Source organism: Triplophysa dalaica, chromosome 15 (assembly GCF_015846415.1).
Source record: "Triplophysa dalaica isolate WHDGS20190420 chromosome 15, ASM1584641v1, whole genome shotgun sequence".
In the NCBI taxonomy this organism is placed as follows: Eukaryota; Metazoa; Chordata; class Actinopteri; order Cypriniformes; family Nemacheilidae; genus Triplophysa; species Triplophysa dalaica.
In genome coordinates, this window is record NC_079556.1 from 7,546,883 (window position 1) to 7,568,457 (window position 21,575).

General features: G+C 38.0%; 1 protein-coding gene across 2 annotated transcripts in view; it reads left to right on the forward strand.

Annotated features, from left to right (window-relative positions):
• Nucleotides 1-21,575, forward strand: part of dlgap2a (discs, large (Drosophila) homolog-associated protein 2a) — a 135,113-nt gene that overhangs the window by 81,763 nt on the left and 31,775 nt on the right. For both annotated transcript variants that reach the window (XM_056767935.1, XM_056767936.1), the window contains 2 exons: nucleotides 3,866-4,992; nucleotides 15,093-15,286. In XM_056767935.1, the coding sequence (XP_056623913.1) occupies nucleotides 3,866-4,992; nucleotides 15,093-15,286 (1,321 nt within the window). The remainder of the gene's footprint in view (nucleotides 1-3,865; nucleotides 4,993-15,092; nucleotides 15,287-21,575) is intronic.

Here is a 21,575-nt window from a genome sequence, read left to right on the forward strand (position 1 = left end):
CCATATGACATTTAAATAGCCATATACTGTATATTGTGAATCCAGAGGGGCATTTTTCGCCTTTCTTAATTGACTTTCTGGCTAGATGAAATTAGCAATACAAAACATGCTGTCAGCAGCTGTAATCATCTAAGAGATTCTTTGCAGTGAAGTACTACAGGGCTCTTCTCCTCCCAAGAGGATATTCTTCAGTCCACTGGGTTTAGAAAAGCTCTTTTGGTTGGTCTCATTGTAAAGCAAAGTGTTTGAAATTAATCTTTTAATTTCACTCTGCAATCTGTGCTTCTTCTCTGCTGTTGACATTGTGGTGCAGATGTGTTGGATTCGACTGAAGGAGAAATAGCTAAACATGCTGCCACAAGACTCTTACATCTCTTCCAAAGACTCAACACTTATGTCTGCTGCATGTGCACTGTTGGTTCTGACAGTATTTTTGTGTGCATATCACTCAAAAATGTAACTCACGGGTTTGCAGAGACTTCTGGGACTTAAAGAGAGTGCACCTGAATCATCATCATTTACTCACCCTTGTTGCCGTTCTTTGATGGAATACAAAAGGGAATAGTTTAAGCAGGAACAGTTTACCTGTATACATGGATTAAAGTTCTCCATCGCTACGAAGGATTTCCGTTCATTGCAGCAAGTCTACATAGTATTTCCGTCAATTGCAGGGTTCCAGTCTGTCTTTAATGTTTGAAATAACTTTTCATAACGTTGTTAACCATTTGACGTGTACGATCACACCGGTGTGATTACAACATTCAGCACTTTGGCTGTCACTGAGCCAGAGACAGACTCAACCCTGTCACATATCTATGGAGTGCTTTCAAGCACACAATGTTTAATTTAGGCTTCAGACATATACACGTGCCTACAAGCACAAAATACATTTAGAGATTGTCTATATAGCGGCAATAACAATCTCCTCGAATGTAATTGGACGGATGTGTTTTATTTAGTTTAGACACAGCATCTGCAACGTAAGCAATTGTTAAGATCACTCAATTCTTCTACCAGTTCACCAGGGATTTACGTTTGTGTTTTTTAAGAGAAGTGGGTGAATTCACGTGATATAAATCCGACAGATCTCAAACCACGGAAGAAACATACATGGCTGCGCTCGCTTATAGCTTAATTAAAACGATCATTATAAAAGTGTTTAAACAACAAAACACATTCACATGCAAATATTTGACAATCGGAATTGCAGATATTTCATGACATAGTTAACAGTTTGTGTATTGTTTTGGAAGCGATGTTAAAGCAATGCATACAGCTGCTCTGGCTCTGCGGTCACATGACAAGCACTGCCGCGTCGCCATGGAAATGTTATAGTGATAGGCTACAGTGGTTTCGAAACATCTCCCTTTAAAATGCTATTGGTTTTGACTATTAAGATAATGTGTCGATTAAAGGAATATGATTCGGCCTGAAAAAAATCAGTCAGACTAATTGTTTTCACTTTTATCCATGTGTATATTAAAATAATTGGTATAATTCATCTTAAATAAGGTGACACGTTGAATTTTATTTGTTCTTATTAGTCCCATGATGGTTGTCTGTTTTGTTGTGTTGTGTTGTGACTAAACACCAAAGAACTTGGGATGTCTGTTTACATGAGTCACTAAATAAGCTAAAAATATGATTGTATTATTTCTCTTCAGAAAACAATTATACACTAGAATATAAGTATTGATTACATTTATGATGGATGTGCTTTGGCCCCATTCAATAGCTTTACAAACTAGGAAAAGACAGGTTATTATTAAATATACTGTATGTGTTATATATTTAATTGTGTTCGACTGAAGAATGTAAATGAGTGAATTTTCTAATTCCAGTCAGTGACCTATTCTTTTGGAGTGCTTTTTAACTTGCAATAAAAAAATGAGGCAACCCAGCGAGAGCCTTGAGTCAATATTTTTTAAGAAATTAGTGAAAATGATTTTATTGTAAAAGACGCAACCATATTGGGCAGTTCTTACAGACCCTCTGAAAAAGAAATTTGGACTAAGACCATTCGATTTTGTTTTTCCTTTAATCTGATTCTCTCTGTGTTGTTTGTAATGAAGTGCCTCTTTGTGATTCACCATCACTCTAGAATGTTCTTTCGCACACTCAAAGTAAACAAACTTGACATTCTCCTTCAGGTCGTCTTCAGTCGAGATGATGTTTGGCATCATTATGGTGTCTGCTGACCTGGGCTAAAGATCTTCTTATGGGTCAATGCTTTGTTTGTGCTCTAATTAAACACACGGGAGGCTTTTCAACTGGTTGCTTTCCAAAATTCTTCCATGATATGTGGCTTCTGACTTTGGGTCAGTGATGTTTTAAAAGAAACATGATGGTGTTCGCTGAGTGCCGGTGTTATTCAGATGAATGTAGGAGGTCTGTGTGTTTGTTGTGATTAAAAGAACAGAAGATTTTGTCATTATTAAAATACCATCATGTAGTTCCAAAACCTGTTTATGACTCTTTTTGATATTTTGAGAAATGGTCTCATGTCCATTCAAATGAAAAGTCAACTAAAAGCCAGTGGCCAATTGTCACACAGGTTTGAAATAATAACAAATATTTGTATAACTATCCTTTTCAAAATCTTTTTGTTATTGTTGTTGTTTTCACAGTTTCTGGCCTGAACAAATTGACAATCTGGAACTGTTCAATAATTCTTCGCTGTTAAAATAACATAATGGATTTTTGAGGGTGAATCAGTAAGGACAGGATATAAATTTAAACTAACTCTTGATTTTGTCTACAAAGATTAATAGTAACTTTGAAATAAAAATAATAGAGGTTTTATTACAACTAATTCTCGCAGCTCAACAATGACCATGCTTTTCTTTTGGTGTGCTTTACCATGGTATTATTACCATGTTTGCCTGTCAAGTTGTGTCCCAGGGATGCCAGCACATAACACTTATGAATGAAATAAACTAAACGTTACCTTGCTTATTTACTTGTGGTTCGTTGAAATAGGCTTTAGGTATTTGAGGAAATAGGTTTTCCTCAAATAAATTCACTGAATTCACTTTTAACAAAAGAACACTATGAGTAAATGTCAGTCCATGCTTGTGACTTTTTTTACTTATGTAACCATCTGTTTCTTGGAAAAAACATTTGGAAAATTTGTCTACACTATTTTGAATACAAATTCCCAGGTTCTTTCACCACATGAAAATTCACATTAATCCCCTGTGTGAAATCAGATGTGATCTGCTAGCATGAAATAGTTATGTCAGAAAGGCCAAATGAACGTATGAGAAGAACATCGCCTCAGTGTTTAACCTCAGTGAAATGACAGGCTGGCCATACGTGACTTTGATGAAAGATTACATTGAATGTTTAATCTCTGGGCTGTGTTCCCAAGGACAACCACTGATGCACCTCAATGTGCTCTCTCGCTCTCTCTCTCTACCTCTCTGTCCAGAGCTGGCTTTGACGGATGGTGCAGTGCTTCCAAAATGATAGGCTATTATTTTACTTTGCATTGGATAAATGGCAAGGCTTGCAACTCTCTGTCCTTATAAAGCCTGGAAGAAGAAGCCGGCAAGATTCGTCGAAGGGCTGTTCAATGTGCTTTTGTGCGGTCATGAGTTCATTTCATTCATGAACTGAATTGTTGTGTTTTCCATGGCCGGGCAGCTGTGTTGCTGCCGGTAGATCGCTTGAAATCATAAAAACACAGCATTCAGCTCGTTTTCATCCCCCACCACTTTTTTGCAAACATCCCTATTAGTCCTTCCCACACTTCCATGAGATTTAGTTTGCAGAAGCATTGCAGTTGAATGGATAAAGGTCTAAAACAATGCAGAATGCCGTTGGAGAATGTTTTACTCCTCTCTCTCTCTGTTTTCGTTCATAGATCAGCCAGATTCATGGTGTCCCCCGCCGTACTTCGATGAAGACAGCTACCCCTCCCCTCCCAGGAATATGAAAGGTTTATCAAGTGGTCGTCCTCAGCTCACCTTCACATCAGCACACACCTGTGGGCTGCCAGACTGCGATCAGTCCCTCGACACCTTCCAGCATGTTGGCCCTGACTCCCGCTCTCCCTACCTGCTCAGTCCGACTGAGAGCTTCCCTCTCGATCCACATCGCTGCTCACCTCGCAGCTCCATCCACTCGGAATGCATGGTAATGCCCGTTTCCATGGCATCTGACCACGTTTCCAGCAGCACCTTTCCCAGAATGCACTACAGTTCACACCATGACGGCTCGCGGGATGATGGCTCCGCCTCTCACGGCGGCGGTGGTGGCGGAGGCGGCGGCAGCAGCGGCGGGTCCGGGAAGATGAACCGGATACCTGCAAACCTGCTGGACCAGTTTGAAAAGCAGCTGCCAATTCACAGAGACGGTTTTCACACACTGCAGTACCAGCGCACGTCTGCCACCACCACAAGCAGCGAGCAACGCAACGAGAGTCCCGGACGCATCCGCCACCTGGTGCACTCGGTCCAGAAGCTTTTCACTAAATCCCACTCGCTGGAGGGATCGTCCAAGATGAACGGCACCAAGGGAGACTCCCGCTCCGACAGCGGCCACCACCACCATCACGGACATCACCATGGCAACCACAAACACAGCAAAAGGAGTAAGAGCAAGGAACGCAAGTCGGACTCCAAGCAACGCTCAGGGATAGCAGGCTGGTGGAGTTCCGACGACAACCTCGACAGCGACAGCACCTACCGGACTCCCAGCATCATGAGCCGTCACCATGGTGATCACATCACTCACTGTTATCCGGACATGGGCCACAGTCACTTCGGTGACCTTTCACTCAAGACCTCTAAGAGCAACAATGACGTGAAATGCTCGGCTTGCGAGAGCATCTCTATGGCCCCCGAGGGAAAGTTTATGAAGCGCAGCTCGTGGTCGACGCTGACGGTCAGCCAGGCTAAAGAAGCCTACCGCAAATCTTCCCTTAACTTGGAGAAACCGGCGATGCCTCAAGATCTGAAGTCCTCCATGAGGCCTTGTCATTATTTACAGGTGAGTCCCACTGGTGAACTATGATCTCGCTTGTGTAACTGTAGAAAAGTACCATTATAAACTGTTAGTTTTGAAGTTCCTCCCCCGTAATCTTTGAGACCAATTATTGTGTTTGAAGACTTTAGGCATGCCAGCTTTAGAAGAAAAGTTCAGCGAAATCCCCCCCAAAATTCTCTATTAACAATTAAATGGCTTTTGTCTTCACAGAAACATATTTGAATTTAGCTAATGTGTTTCATATCCATATAGTTTCATTTTAAAAGACTCACTGGAGTAATTTGGGCTGCTTATATGAAGGATGTATGTGGATTTATTTATTATTGGTGTTTCCATAATTTGGGACCTGTATACAGCAGTGGAAAAAATTAAGAGACGTCTCCAAAATTATATTGACTTTTTCTGAATTTACTATTAATAGGTGTGTAATAAGGTAAAATTATCAATTTTGTTTCATTCTTTAAACTATTGACAAGTTTTCTCCCAAAGTATTTTTATTCGTAATTATTTTTAGAAAATGGAAATGGGGCAGACTGGTCAAAATAACAAAAAGATGCAATGTGTGCAGATCTTGAATACTGCAATGAATGCACGTTCCTATTCATATTTAAACAACACAACACTAACGTTTTTACACAAATTTGAGGAAATCCTCAGAAATGAATATATGATGGAATAAACCAGATTTTCCAAAAATGATCATGCATTCTCTCAGTCTTTCACATTGCGGCTGGGGGATTTTATGTCAATCCTGGGGCTTGTTTTGTTGAAATTGAATAGACACTGGATTGGAATGGTCACAATACATGCACAAATGCTGATTAAAGGAAAACTGGACAGGCCTCTTAATATTTTCCTGTCTAAATAGTCTAAAATGACTATTTTATTAAAAAACTGAAGTCATATACATCTGAGATGACATTTTCATTATCATTTTTGGGTGAACTATTTCTTTAAAATCCTAGTGAACCCTTTGCCAACCAGTCACTTTTGCAGCAGGCTGAATGATGTCAGTTGTAAGCGATAATCTATAGCACCTTATTCATATTCATGATGCAAGGTGTATAATGTGCATCCCCTTCCATTTTCAGTCTCTTCATACGCCCCTGATCTGAGGTTTACTATCCTGCATAAATATAAAGTGAAACATTCACAACCCTTGTTTTAAAAACAAGTGTCTGTATGGCTACTCTGTTATCTGCAGCCTCTTGTTGCCGGTGTTTGTTCTTTGTTATTCAAAGGTTCCCAACAGAGTGAAAAGTAATTGTCTGCTGGAGAGGTTGTTTTATAGGCAGGAATGTGTTTGTTTTGCACTGATGGAAAATATGGCCTGGCTGGTGTATATGTGTGTTGTTCTATATGTCTCACGTGCTAAATCGAGAAGCAGATTTATTGGCCTTGTCACTCAGACCAGACGAGTATGTTCCCATTGCTTATGTACAGAATTATTGCAAACAATCAGTCATATTGATTAGAATTGACCTCGTGATTTACCAAATGCATCACATTTAATCGGGTTTCATTATTTAGGGTGCCGCCAACTGAATGGGAAGCTGTAATTTATTTTTGTATTAAAATTCAAGCCTATTTGGATGTTTCAATAAAAGGGGTCAAATGACACGGCTAAAACAAATATTATCATTTGTTTTAGATGTAATGTAATATGTATACACGATTTAAGGTTCAAAAACTCTCAAAAACTGTATTTTTCACATACCGTGCATGTTTGTATCTCCTCTTTGCCCCGCCACTCTGAAATGCGCAGATATTTTAAAAAGCTCATCGCTCTGAAAAGCGAGGTGTGCTATGATTGGCCATTTTACCAGTGCATAGTGATTGGTCAAATACTGCAAGAATGTGAGGGAAATGTATCGCGTCTTACCATATTCAAAACATAATTTTCCCAAGCAATTGTACTGACAGGTGATAAAATGTCATGTCATGCATTTGCAGATCACAAACACACAAGAACTCAACTCGTGTTAGTCCGTATCAAAGTCTTTTACAATCTAAAATATACTTATAATTGGTCTTAATCTCTCAAGCAGGTCTGGGTTCGCATTCGCTTTTAGATAGAATGCATCTTTTGTTCAGACACTTTAGTTTTAGCAATTAAACGTGTCTAACACATGCATGGGCATCTTATAACACACCAAAAACACGTATTCATGCCATATGAGTGCTTTAAGCGTGTTTGTCCAAAACAAGTACACTGCACTGGAGAGTTTTTTTACTCAAAGAGTAAGAAGTGACCCATTTGTCAGGTATGGTGACCCATACCAGAAATGTGACCTCTGATTTTAACCCATCCAGTGAGTAGTGAACACACACACACAGCAAGTGGTGAACACACGTACACCGGAGCAGTGGGCAGCTATCGCTGAAGCGCCCGGGGAGCAAGTAGGGGTAAGGGCACCTCAATTGCTCAAGGGCACCTCAATCGTTACCCGCCGGCCCTGATGAACCGGCAACCTTCTGGTCATTTATTATTAAATTTATTACATTTTAATAATATAATTAAATTTATTATTCACACGAGTCCGATTCTCTGACCATTAGGCCACGATTGCCTAATAAAAGGATTTGTTAAATGAATCACATAGTGCTGTACCTACCATGGTAAAGTACAGCTACTGTATGAAAACTTAGAAATTGCTCGTCCTTATGAGATCATTATCATACTTTAGTATGTGCCCAAGGCAGCTCTTTAATAACGCTAGACCTACTTCACTGTAATATTGTTTGAGTTAATTCATCCCAAGTTAAAATCTGACTGTTGCTTTAGCTTCGCTTAGATCAAATGAGAGTATTTGTTTGATGTCTTTTTGATGTTCTTAACAACTGAAAAAGAACCTGTCACGTTGAAATAACCTGATAAACTCATAATAAATTCCTGGTCCTGTTGTTTTTCCTTTACAGCTGTCTTTGAATGTACAGTGTAGGATGACAGATGAGGGAGTTGGTTTATTCGGGTACTAATTGGGCCTTTTTAAAGTCCCGTAAACTGGATGTTGCAATCGTTTTCAAAGTAGTGGCCGTGGCTTTAGTCTTTCTCTGCGATTTGATTGGATGTATAAAAAGAGCTTTTGCATTTTGAAATGGAACGAGCAGCAGACAGTTGGAGGGGAGGAGTTAACGGATGCTCAGCCCAAGCCATTTTACATACTTCATTTAGGATGGATAGTCATTACAGGAAGGATGTGCATTTTTAGATTTGAATTTTTAGATTTAAAGATTATGAGGACACACAAATTATAAGAAGAATCAAACACATTGAAAAACTATTCACAATAAACGCTGCAATATTTCACGTAAAAATAGGCATTGTTATGTTTAATTTCACTAGGACTTTAACTAGTACACCAGCATTTCATACTTGAGATTGTTTTTTTTTGTTTTAGTGTTGCAGATGCCTGACTCAAGCGGTTAGATCAGCATGCACTGTGCACAATGACAAAAACACCCTCACTCAACATCTGCTGACACAGCAGCTCTCAGCAGTCCTGGACTTATGCAATAGCACAGCATGAGCAGTGAGGCTGTTGGCCCCATTGAGATAATTAATGAATGGATGGATCTGGATCTGTGTGTATCCTCAGGGGTAGGGAGGAATTTGGAGAGGAACAGATCCTAAATCAATATTAAGATCTTTTCGGAGCCTTGTGGAGACCTCGATTGTGTCAAACACGGATAATGCTGATCTCAGATCCAATGGTTCCGTTGTGTCAATCATTTATGCATGTGGGATTAACCAGAAGTTGCTTTGATGTGGTTAGCTGTCAGTTTTAGATTTGAGCCTGATAGTAAAAAGTAGGGCTGCACGATATTATAGGAAAATGTGATGCCTTGCTTACTAATGCATTATACAATATGCAATATGATAATGCTTTAAGTTTGATAAATCAATTTAAATTATATTGAAATATAAATGTATTATATTCAATTTTAAATATAAAGATTAAATAATGTGTATACTAAAATATGGTGGTAAACTCTTTACAGTAAGGTTCTATTTGTTAACAATTAGTTAATGAATTAACTAAAATGTATTAAAAATGAACAATACTTCTACAACATTTAATGAATAACTGTATTGACCTGAACTAACGTTAAAAAGGATAAATAAAAGCGGGAAAAAAATAAATATTCATTGTTAGCTTATGTTAATTATTAGTACCTTATTGTAAAGTGTTACCAATCTAGAATTACCAGTCAAATGTTTGGAAACACTTACTTACTATTAAGATGTTTTCCTCCAATAATAGTAAACTCGTCAAATCTATGGAGTAGGAAAGGTTGTTACTATGGGAACTATGTTGTGACTAAACTATGTTATATTTTAGCATCTTCAAAGTCTCCACTCTTTGACTAGAATTGCATAATCGTTCTTTGGGGATTTTGTAAGCCTGCTTCTTGAGGTTTTACACTGATAAGCTTTTCAAGAGTTTCCAATCTTTTCTGGGCCCGTATTGGCCTCTTTTCTTCCTTATTTAAAAAATAAAAATAAAATAAAGACATTTTAAATAAAGAAATTGTTACTGCAAAAGTAATAAATGTTTTATGTCAATGCAGATAGAAGAGAGAGAGACTGAGAAGCCTGAAAAATGTGGAACCTAAATCGTACTTTTGAAATTTATATGATTTCTTTTATTCTATTTAGGTTTCAGTTTTTTAGTGCAACTGGAATATCTTGTGGTGCTCTAAAGTGATGAATAATGAGAGTACTTATGTTTTGTCTATGTACCCCATGATATTAATGGTAAGCACTTGAGCACCCTACTGTACTGTTACTATGGTTACTCCTCAGGAGAACACAACTTTTTTTATCTATCCAGCGCACTCCGACTTTTTCTAGTTACTGTTCGAAAATGCTATTGAGACACATACAGGCAAAGATCCCACACCTCCACCAGAATCGCATTCTATAGACGGTTTCAAAGCAACAACATACAGTAAACAAACATAAATGTTACTGCACATGCACACATTCAGGGACTGCCCTTAACGTCCGGTACACATGCGCAAATAATAGAGTGCCTGTATATTATTTCTCATAACAAGCAAACGAAACCTGAGAAGAACTGTTACTTGGCTAAGCTTGCTTCTCGAATAGTTTAATTTAGACTGTAATACCAAGCTTAACCACTCGATTCCCCATACGTTTTCTTTAAATGCGACCAAACTTCAGGACCCATTCAACAAATTGTTTATTTAATAAAACTAACATACTACAAAATTCAACAAATCGTTTATTTAATATAATTATTATACATTAAAATATAAATTAATGTTTAACATAAATTAAATATAAAAATTCATTATATTAATAGGCGCTGGCTAGATGTTTAAACAAACCAAAAACGGAAGTTTGCTCCAGGTGACATGAAATATTGTGAGTTGGTTATAAACTTTTACTGACAGCTCTTGAACTTACAAGACCGATTAAAACGCTTGCTTTTTTCATTAGCCTTTTTGACTTATTGGTTTGCATCAGTCATCACTTATGTTTCTAAATTCAGCTCAAATGCATCTGTGGACTTAGTTTCACATGGGGATGAAAGCGGCCTCCGCTAATCATTCTTTCTCAGCGCAGCAATTATCTTAAGTGTGTTTGTATTTCAGATGCGTCCAAGTGGATTAAACATCAGTGGAAAGGGGACAAAAACTCTCCAGCATTCAATGATTGTGATGCATCTCTGGGTCAAGGCGTTTAATAGGTTCTCTCGACCCTAACAAAAATAGCTTCTCCGTCCATCAGGCTGCTGCTATTTTTGGCCGCTGTTATCGATGCAGCCTGCTGTGACGCACTGCTGGAAGGGATGGGCGCCCCCTCGCTCTTCTGGTCCGGCATCCGGAGCAGAGTCCGCTGAGCTGTAGCTATAAAGGGTCTATTTTTGGGTGCGCGTCTATCATGGTGGTCAACGTCGTGAGTAGATTAAGCTGAAACTGTGATTTGGATTGAATCAATGCTAAACAGTTTACATGACTGCTTTTGGCTGGGGTTTCCTCCGTGTTTCAACACGTCTTACATAAATCATTGATCATGTTTGGAGGAGAGCAGCAGTTCACTTCATCATGAAAGCAGAAGGCTGAGCGATGTGATGGATGGTGGAAGCATGCCCGTATGGCCCACGTGCCACCTCACATTTATAAGCCAAGTGACGGCAGCATAAAAAAAAGCATCTTAGATAATTAAATTGCATGTTTTTGGTTTGGAGAAAAAGTGTTTGCGTATGATGCTTTGGCAGAGATAACCTGTTCACACGTATAAATGACTGAATTTTCTCATCGTCTACCCACCCTCATGATACTCTTTTTCTTATTGCACATAGAAAGAGGTTTTAAGCACAATGTCAAAGCTGCTTCTTTTCAAATAACAGAAATGCATAAAAAAATGAAAGCAGGTGCTCAAAATTTCCTTCAATGGATAAATGTCTGCAAGTTCTTTCTGGGCCAGTTCATCAGATGACATTGACATTTTAGTAAAGGTTGACAAGCTTCAGTCGGTTTTTCCCCTGCACTTGTAGGTTTAGTTATATCAGAATATTCACTCTCAGGATGATAAAGAGTCACGAGTCGAAAAATCAAAGTGTGTTTAATGAACAGACCACTACAGCACACACTTGTCGTATCTAAACGCTCTTCAATTCAGAGATTCCACCCCTACGTCTTCTGTGTATTTTTCACTGGCTTCTAAAGGTTACATGATAGTGAGAATTGCATTATGATAGATTCTCTAATAGGTCAGTGGGATTGAATCTAATAACCAATTAATAAGAGCTGTTCCCAAGCCAGCCAGAACCAAACAAAACTCTCTTCACGCAGGTTTGTCTTGACAACAACTTAATAAAGAGTAGAAGAGAGACATCTAAAGAGGTCAAACAGGGCTGAAGTGTATGTTGTTTGTTGTGTGTGGTGCTTGAGGAATTGTTGGTGTCAGCAGTTGCTATTAGTTTTTCTTGGTTTTCCCAACCCGATATCACTGGATTTCATAACTATTTTAGGAGGTGACTAATATCTATGAATACGTACAATGTGCATTGTACGAAAATTTAAGATTATTAGAAATAAGTAATACTTAAGCCCCACCCCTAAACCTTACATCACTGCCGGTAAATCAAATCGCACTCAAACGTACGCATTAGATCGTACAAATTTATACGACATGGTCTCCACTGAAAACTTAGTAAACTGAAAAGTAGTTCCATCTCGATGTGCCACCGACGCACCTATGAAAATGTCTGTGCCGCACCGTATGCACGTCACGACTGCATCGTTCACAATTTGCACGCGCCTGCTGCGTGTCGTCATTTAAAACAACGAAATTGCGCAAATTAGAAACATGGTTGGATTTGGGTTAGCAATCTCTTAACTGATGGGGGTCTCAGATCTTAGTGATTTATTATGAGTTTTACTCTACGGATTGTGTGTGTCCTTTGGCGTTTTTGGTTAATTAAATGTCTAAAAATATCAAACTCCTTCAAGACTTAATTAACCTAAGGACTCGTATGGATTAGGTGTGTGTGAGCGTGCATGTGAGTGAGGGAGGGTCTGTGACATTAACTCTGTTTCATTGACTCTTGGATCAGATTCATTCCTCTTGCAGAATGCTAAAGACCCACAATGTGGCTAATACAGAATGTAGCCTTTATTGGAAAAGAGGCTAGCGTATAAACAAAAGGTTTTGTCAAAAACAAGTCAGTTAAGCCATTTTATAATAAATGCCATGCATTCTGGTCCAGTTGCTACATATTAAATACATGACCTGACTTTTATGTTAATAATTGTAGGACTTTGGACACAAAACCAACTCAAGGTAATGTGTACCCCTGTTTTTCGTTGCCAATTTTCTTAGAAATTTCTTCTTTTGTGTTCCGCAGAAGAATTTAAGTCATACAGTTGACAGGTTGAAATAACAAGAGTATGACTTGGACTAGGACAGTAGTAAATGATGACAGAACATTCACTTTTTGGTGGACAATCCCTTTAAGTTAGATTGAATTCTTCCTTTGGCCAATACAACTGCAGAGATGTTTTGCTCTAAACTGGTGTTTTAAGAGTAGTGTTTTAAAGTAGTGTGCTGAAGATTTTTGTATGAGACTGGTTGCTAGGTGACAAAATTGCTAGTCTGGTGGAAAACTCGCATCATAAAGTCAATCAGTCTTTGTTCCTGTCACATGATCACTCAATCACTTATCAGATGCCCATTCTGTTCTTCATGAGGCATTGTTCAATCATAAAAGAGTCATTAAAACACAAGATCATGACAATAGTCGTAATATTAGTCACTGTCCACATGTAATAATAGTCTGTGGTAAGTGGTTTCCTTGACACTCTTTGGGGAAAGGGCCAGGAAGCAAATGGCAGCCAGTAAAGATGATGGATAACAGTTGTGACAGTGTCCCAGTGTCTGCTGTGTGTTATGGATTGTGCTGAGGAGTCTGTTTTAATGAATATCCATCCGTTACTGCATACACTCTTCTTTCCTTGGTCTTGCTGGCTGCATGGTAAACAGACAAACATAAAGATGCTTTTTTTAGCTGTTCTCTTTTCTCCTATAGAAAAGAGCACTGATGCTGGGGTACGCCTGAGTTTTGGACTCTTTGGATTTTTTTATGATTTTTGGTTTGCAAAGTTGTAAGATTGCCGTTACACAGAACCACCTTTGCTAACAACTGGGTGTGACTGAATTTTCTTTTTAGTTTACTAGCAAGTGCACTGCCCAGGGAGCCAGCCATTTATAAGGTTGCATCTTATTTTTAAAAACCCTCTTGTCTTTTAAATCTTGTATGACTATCGTTTTTCTTCAAAAGATAAAAGAAGATATTTTGAAGAATGTTGGTAACAGTGGCAGTACCCATTCACTTCTATTGTATGGGCACAAAACCAATCCATGTCAATGTCAACCTTTAGTTAGTGTGCAATGTTGCTGTTAGAGCATAAATAATACCTGCAAAATGATAAAGCTCAAAGTTCATTGCCAAGCGGGATTTTGTCTTTAACAGAATTCGCTTTTCAAGGACTACAGAGAATGGCTGGAATTGACTAAAGCCCTCTACTTCCCGGGTACATGATGTCACTATTCCGAGTGCTTTTAATAACCTCCGCCCAAAGGAATACGCCCAAAAAGGGGCGAGGCCTTCCTTAGAGAAAAGGAAGAGCCGCTGGAGTAGTGTTTGATTATCTTGAATTACTTTCACTTTCATCACAGTCTACTGCTGGTAATAGGAATTCAGCAATACCATTCTAAGATAACCAACGGTCAAATAACAGCTTTAACATCGGCAGTGAAAGCTGTTTTCTGTAATACACTGATATTGTGTGTGTGTGCGCATACCTCTAAAACACTTCTGTGAAACGTCCCTTGAAGTCCTGCTTTCAGTCTCCTAGTCAATCTGCTTGTTTTATTATCCAACTCTTGTCCAATATAAAAAAGCAAAACTAACATTTCTGTTATCAGTGTTAATTAATATAACCGGATTGAAGCCATTCGGTTTCAGCCAAGATTGACGTTATATAGACGGGAAGAAATCAAGTCACTTTAGGTAGAAGTAGGACATCGATGAACAATAGACTTGAAATATAAAGCGTTTTTTTAAATTAGAAACATGAACATCAATTGTTAAACACCCAAAAAACATAATCAAAGCTTCAAAAACAGCCAAAGACTAGGTCCTTTAAATGATAAGAAAAAAATTGGGGGGGAGGTGAAATCTCCCTTTAATAAGAAACGAGATGTTATCATTTCACATTATGACACTGTACCGCTACAATATAGCGTAGATGCACAAAAGTGTGTTATATGGTGATGCTGTTGACAAATTCTAGCTACGTTTTTTGATCCGCGGACTCGTGTCACCGGTAATTGAATCATCAATGTTTGTGGATCAAGGTCTTTGCTTGTGCCTGATTGTGTTTACAATGCACTGTGTATTCACGTCATAGACAACTAGAGAGTGGATTACAACAAAGGCTTTGTTTTTCTCTCTCCATATCTCTCATCTATCAATCATGTAACAGTATACTGTATACTACACTGGATGTGGCTAACATGTCAACGTATAAAAATTATATAAAACGAGTGCGTGTATGTGTGCGCACAGGTCCCTCAGGATGAATGGGGAGGAAAAGATGAGGAGATCCCATGCAGAAGGATGCGGAGCAGCAGTTACGTCAAAGCCATGGGTGATCAGGACAGCGGCGATTCTGACGGCAGCCCTAAAAATTCCCCGCAGAAAAGCGTGCGGCCCGGATCTCTCGTCAAATCCGTGCTGCAGAGACAACTTTCAGACCAGAGGTGGGCGCTGAGTTATTACCCAATGAACCTCATTTAAAACCCCATCTGATCATAGCGGCAGACTTATTAACACACGCAGCCATAACGCATAAACCGTAATGAAATCATTAAACAGTTATTTATCTGCATTCGCAGAGGCCCTTGCTCTTCATGTGTGAGATTAATTTTGTTGGCAATGCAAATGCATTTATGCAATGATTCGTAAAGGAGCTGGAGTTTAAACATCTGCAGTCGCATCACAGATTGTACTGTACATTATAGATTCTCTGAAGTGAAAACAGCAAGCAGCTTGAAATCGATCTTGAGTAGTGATGGTAAAATTTTGTTAAAAATCGAAGCACTTAAAATGACAAACACAAATATTATCTTGGAGATGACCTGCTGACTCCATACAGACCGACACCTGCCTGTGGTTTTCATTTCAACATAAAGCGACACTGTCTATCATAGACAAAAACTGTAACTGTGTCAGGCGTTTGAGATTGATCTATGGGAAAGAAAAAGGTCTACAGCCTAGTCGTGTCAGGCTCTGAATACTAATGAATGAGTCACAAAAAAGACACCTTTTGAGTATTTTTTCCCCAAAAAAAATTCAGGTACACAAACTGAAAAGAAAAACTAAACTTTTAAATATTTTTTTCTAGTTTCTTTCATTCCACATATTGTTCCATCTTTAGCCAGTATTGAATTATGGGATATTCCTGTTTAACTACTTCTCTGTTACGACACCCTCTATCTCACACAATACCACCTGGTGCTTTTGTTCTCTCGTAGACGTAGGGATTATTTCAGCTCGGCATTACAGGGCCTGTACACCATTATGCAAAGTGATGAAATATGATGTTATAAATTTGCCAACTCTGTCTCTCTCAGAGTACATCTAATGAAAGAGAGCGTAGCACATCAAATGAGCTCTTCCCTTGAGAAGGTACATGGAACGGTGTATTCACTGCTTATTATTAATAAAAAAAAGTATATTTATATAGTGTTAAGATTGTAGGGCGGGAGGGATTCCACAGACAGATTTGTTCTATTGTGTGTGTGTGTGTTTAGGTTAGTCAGCACCATATTCAGCTAAGAAACGCTGTTCAATTCTTAGAAAAGTAAACATTTGACTGTACTTTAGGGATGTTCGTTTCAACAAACGTTTTGTAACCGTGTAGTCGACTTGTCTCAAACAAAAAATGGGCCAGAAGATGATCCAAAAAACTTGCATATAGGGCCTATGTAATACATTTTTAAGGACTAAAGAATGTAGGCTATTAATCAAACTGTTCATATGCAATACTTAATGTTGCTAATTATGCATGTAGCACATTCCTTACGTCATGATCATTGATATTTCTGCATTTGCTGATGCGCCAACCGGAGCTTGCGCAATACTTTTTCCATTGCCTGTCATTTCGATGGACAGGCTCTTAAAAAATCTATTTTTACCCGTCACTATGGTGCAAGGTGATATAACGTGCCAATTTGAATGTTTGTGACGTCATCGCAATGTGCAAGCGTTCTTAGAACTTACTTTATTTAAATACCCAATAAAACCAAAGTCGTTTATATATTTAATGTTTCTGTTGTTAGATATAAAATACTAATTACAGACAAATGTTCATATGTCCATTCAGTAACAATGACAGGTGCTTGTACATGCTGTTTTGTAATCATTCATTTATTCACTTAAGTTACTTCAACTAAGTTACTTTAAGCTGCTTTTAGGTAACGAAAGGAGAAGACGCAGAAAAAACTACTTTCCACTCGCTGAAAGTTAAAGCGGGATGTCCGATTTCTCATAGCCGCTGACAGACACACCCCTACCCCCATCTTTCGCTTTCATTAGTGCTCGGCTTAACTTTTGTCCATCCTGTACTAAGTTGTTTTGGTTTGGCTGACTGGATAATTTTAGCTGCAGCAAGATGTGACGCGATGAGCATTTGTTTGCGTTGTCTGCTCTGTACCTGGGCCTAACATTTTTAGCCTATCAAAATACATTGTATTTTCTCCTTAAAGTCTATTTTTTTCAGACTCTAAAAGTTCAATAAATTTTTAGTAATCATATTAAATTAAACTTTAGTAAAAGTGTGTCTATTACACTGAAATCATAAAAACTTTGCATTTTTAACAACAATTACTTAAAAGCTTAAATCCGAATGTTTCATTATTTATTTATTTAAATGATGTTGAATGAAAAAAAATTTGAACGAAAAAAAACATTTTTAATAATGACGCACTACAAGTTGAATTGAATTGAAATTGAATTGACAAGTTTATAAACAACTGAACAAAATACATAGTATCCAATACACTTAAAAAAAACTATCAAGGATAAAAACACAATAAAGACATTGGCTTATTTCCATTGCGGCCCTCAATGTTTCAATCTCCAAATCATTTACATATTCAACTCACTTTCAAAACAGAACAATAAAAAACAAAAATACAAAATGTACAGTAAACACCACTCATTTACCAATCAAAACAAATCTAAGCTACCATCTAACAACCATCACCAAACAACCATCTTTTTCCAATCTTTTAAAACTCAACAATTCTTTTACTCCCTTTATTGATACTGCTAATTTATTCCATTTATAGCACTAGTATATAAGAACATATTTTTCCCAACCAAAGTCTTAAATTTACATGGACAAATATTAAAATCTCTACCCCTAGTGCCACAGGAATGCTGTGACTCACCATATAAACATATTTTTTAATAAACTGGAATCCGGTTATTAACAATTTTATGCTATAAGTATATTAGTTATAATAAGGGAAGGCCTACAGCATATCAATAAAAAAGTTACAAAAAGTACAGAACAAACACATTTTATCTCGCTATTATGGTGTGATTAAGTAACTTGCATAAAGGTTGTTTTAGTAGGAGGGGTCCATTAGTTGTTTTGTTACTCTCAATAAGATTATACTTAACATGTTGCTAACTAGAGGATTTTGTTGACAGGATTTACTTAAAGTTGGCATGAAACTGAAGTTGTGGTGGTCTTTTTATTGTGACATCTGAGTAAAATAGCTTGTAGAATGAGAAACTGTAGGACTTGATTACGCACAGAAGAGTTTAGAGTCTAGACTTGAAGGAGAGGTCATTGTTTTTGATGAATGGTTGTGAGTGCACATGAATTTAACTTGAAATAATGACCTGCACAGATAAAAAATTATATCAAACACTTCCATATACCATAAAAAGTATTTTGGTGACTAAGTGTTTTCCCAGAATGTGCCAATCAGTATAATCTAAACAAACAATTATGCATTAAACACAGGTTTGAAAGTTCCCAGCACTGTGGCATATTTAATTCTGTGGTTAATATTAAACAGATAAAATATGTGTTTAGTGATTAACATGTGATTAGTGTTTGCAGGCTTTTATGCTGTTGTTGTTGTTACTGTGAGTCACCTGTTTGTCCTAAGAGTTCTTTTTTAATCAATGATGTTTGATGATTGTCATCACGATTGAGGTTTGTGTGTTGAGTGCTGAGGTCTAAGAGCACAACACAGTACTGCTACTAATAAAAATGGATGAATATGAATTGAACACAAACTGTTTACTTACAGTTACTTGATCAACGTTTAGGTCTGTGTTTAACACATGATATAAAATAATAAAGTAGTGATATAACAGTTTTCAGTTTATAAAAAATAAATTAAACTTAACTATTCTAGAATTTAAGAATGTAATATTTTGAGGTAGTTTAGTTAATGCCAAAAAGTGATAGGCTGCAATATTTTTGTTGCTTTTTTCAAGTGTTCTGATGAACACAGAGAAAGATATTTGGATAAATGCTTGTAACTAAACAACCACCATTGACTACCATAGTAGGAAAAATGACAATGGTAGTCAAAAGTGCCCCAAAACTGTTTGCTTTCCTACATTATTCTAAATATCTTTTTATGTGTTTAACAAAACCAAGAAATTTCAAAGCAATGTTCCTACTTTGTAGTCAATTGTGGCTAAGAACTGTTTGGTTACAAGCATTTTCCTAATATCTTTCTCTGTGTTCATCAGAACAAAAGATTTTGGGTGAACCGTTCCTTTAAGTAGCTAAAGCTGCAAAGAGTTTTGAAAAAATTCATCTTGTTTATTTATTTGTGCTGGAGATTTTGTTGTTGAATCCCAACGAAATGTAATCTTTACCAAAGAAAACATCTAAACATCTGTGATATTGAGTCTCTTCCAATTTAACATGCACAGACAAAAGCAAGTGACCTTTAAAACCGGTAGGAACTGCTTTTTAAAGACAAAATAAATTAGCAAAGTTGCCCGTCACGCACCTTTTACCCCACACCATGCAAGCTGCATTCTGATTGAGAACGCTATCTCTCTCCACAGATTATTTTATTTATGTATTCATTTATTTATACATTTCATTTATGGGCGCCTTTCATGGCACTTAAGGAGACCGTACATCAATAATATCAAAGCATCATACAATCACCTAGAAATTAAAAAGGCTTGCCTGAATAAATACATTTAAAGTCTGGATTTTAAAACCATGAGATTTTGACTATTACGAATGTCCACCAGTAGTGAGTTCCAAAGGTACGGAGCAGAATAACCAAAGGCACGAGACCCCACGGAGGTTGTCCGAGTTCATGGAAGGACAAGAGTGAGTGCAGAAGCAGATCGTAAAGTAGAGAAGGAGTCTTTAACCAGAGGAGATCAAACAAGTATGATGAAGCCTGATTGTGAAGTGTCTTCAAACTTTGAAATTGATACGCTGTTTGACAGGGAGCAAATGTAGATAGAGCAGCACAGGCGTAATATGCTCAAAAGTAGGAGTACGAGTTATGACCGTGCAGCTGCATTCTTTCCAAGCTGGAAGATTTAGAAAGGTAGTCCATATAAGGAATGACAGTAATTGACTCACTATGTAAGAAAAGCGTGCAACAGAGTCACATATTTTACACAATCAAAATATAATTTTAGAATTTTAAATCTAAAGGTTAGTTTTTAGATGCGTTTAGTCTTTTTATCTCTCCAGATCAAGTAGTTGAATGTAGAAGGGAAATCACTGTGTTGGGTCACCCGTCTGTCACGCAAAATCTTGGCAGACTTGAGAAAACAAGCTTTAGATTCAAAAAGACCATCTGATGAGCTCCAAAACACATGTGCGGGATGATGTCGGAGGCCAAAAATCTGCTCAAATCTGCTCATTCAAAAGCTCTTTTAATGCATTCTAAAACATTTCTGACTGCCCTCTCTAATGGGCCATTTTTCGATGGCTTATTTGGCGAAGACATGGGGAGGAATTTAGTAAGCATTAATACGTCTGACAGTGTTGTTTATTTGCACATGCCGTTGCATTGTTTTATGGCGCCTGGTTCGCTGAGGGCATTATGCAAATTAGCTAACAGGGCCATGCAACAGGACCCGGTCTGCAGTGACAACATATCAGAGCACGATAAGCTTTGAAAGTGATGATGATCTTTCAAGACAGCCTCATTTATCAATTCACTGTAATAGAGACCTGAAATTCACAGAGAATACAAGACTGGGAGCCAGCAGTAGCTCCTCAGAATGATGTGACAAACTGACCTTTTAAGCAGCTCATCTCCAATCATTGTGATTAAAAACCGTCGGTTTGCCGAGGCTCGGTGCAAAAAAGCAGTGCGGACCACCCACACTCTGGAACGGCGTCAGAACCAGAACAATAAGAGCAGCCCACTCGTAGCATGCTTTGGATGCTCTCGGTGTGTTTGTAACGGTCTTGCATTTTGCTCAGTCTAATGGGAGCATTTATAGAAGTTAATTTAAATATCACTTTTGTCTATGTGTTGGCACAAATAATTCACCAAACCCACACATTTTCCTACAGTGTTTTAAAAAGGTTCAACTTAATACAAGATACAACTCTAATGATGCTCCCTGCGGAGATGTGATGAACATCTAATTCTGAACATCTGCCATGTGCAGTTTAACTGTGGAGCTTCAGAATCTGCTGTAGCTACAGGAATATGTCCCACCGCAGCGGTGTAGGACCCACGCAGTGCAAACCGAGGGAGACACGTTGGCCGTATTGATTTTCTTAAAGCTCCGAGCTCGAGTATCACCAACAGTGGCGTCAGATTTGTTCCTTCGTCCTCTTAAACGTGCTGTGACTTTATCAGCAAACGCTCTAAACGTGTTTCCTTCCCCCTTTGTCAAATTAGAATACGCATCACTTTCATCTCGGCAGAAATGTCACCATGATCCAACTTCTTAAGAACGAGTGTGTTTGCACACAGTTCATCAGATGTCTGTTGAGAATTTAAATGAATTAAGAGTTGGGGAGAG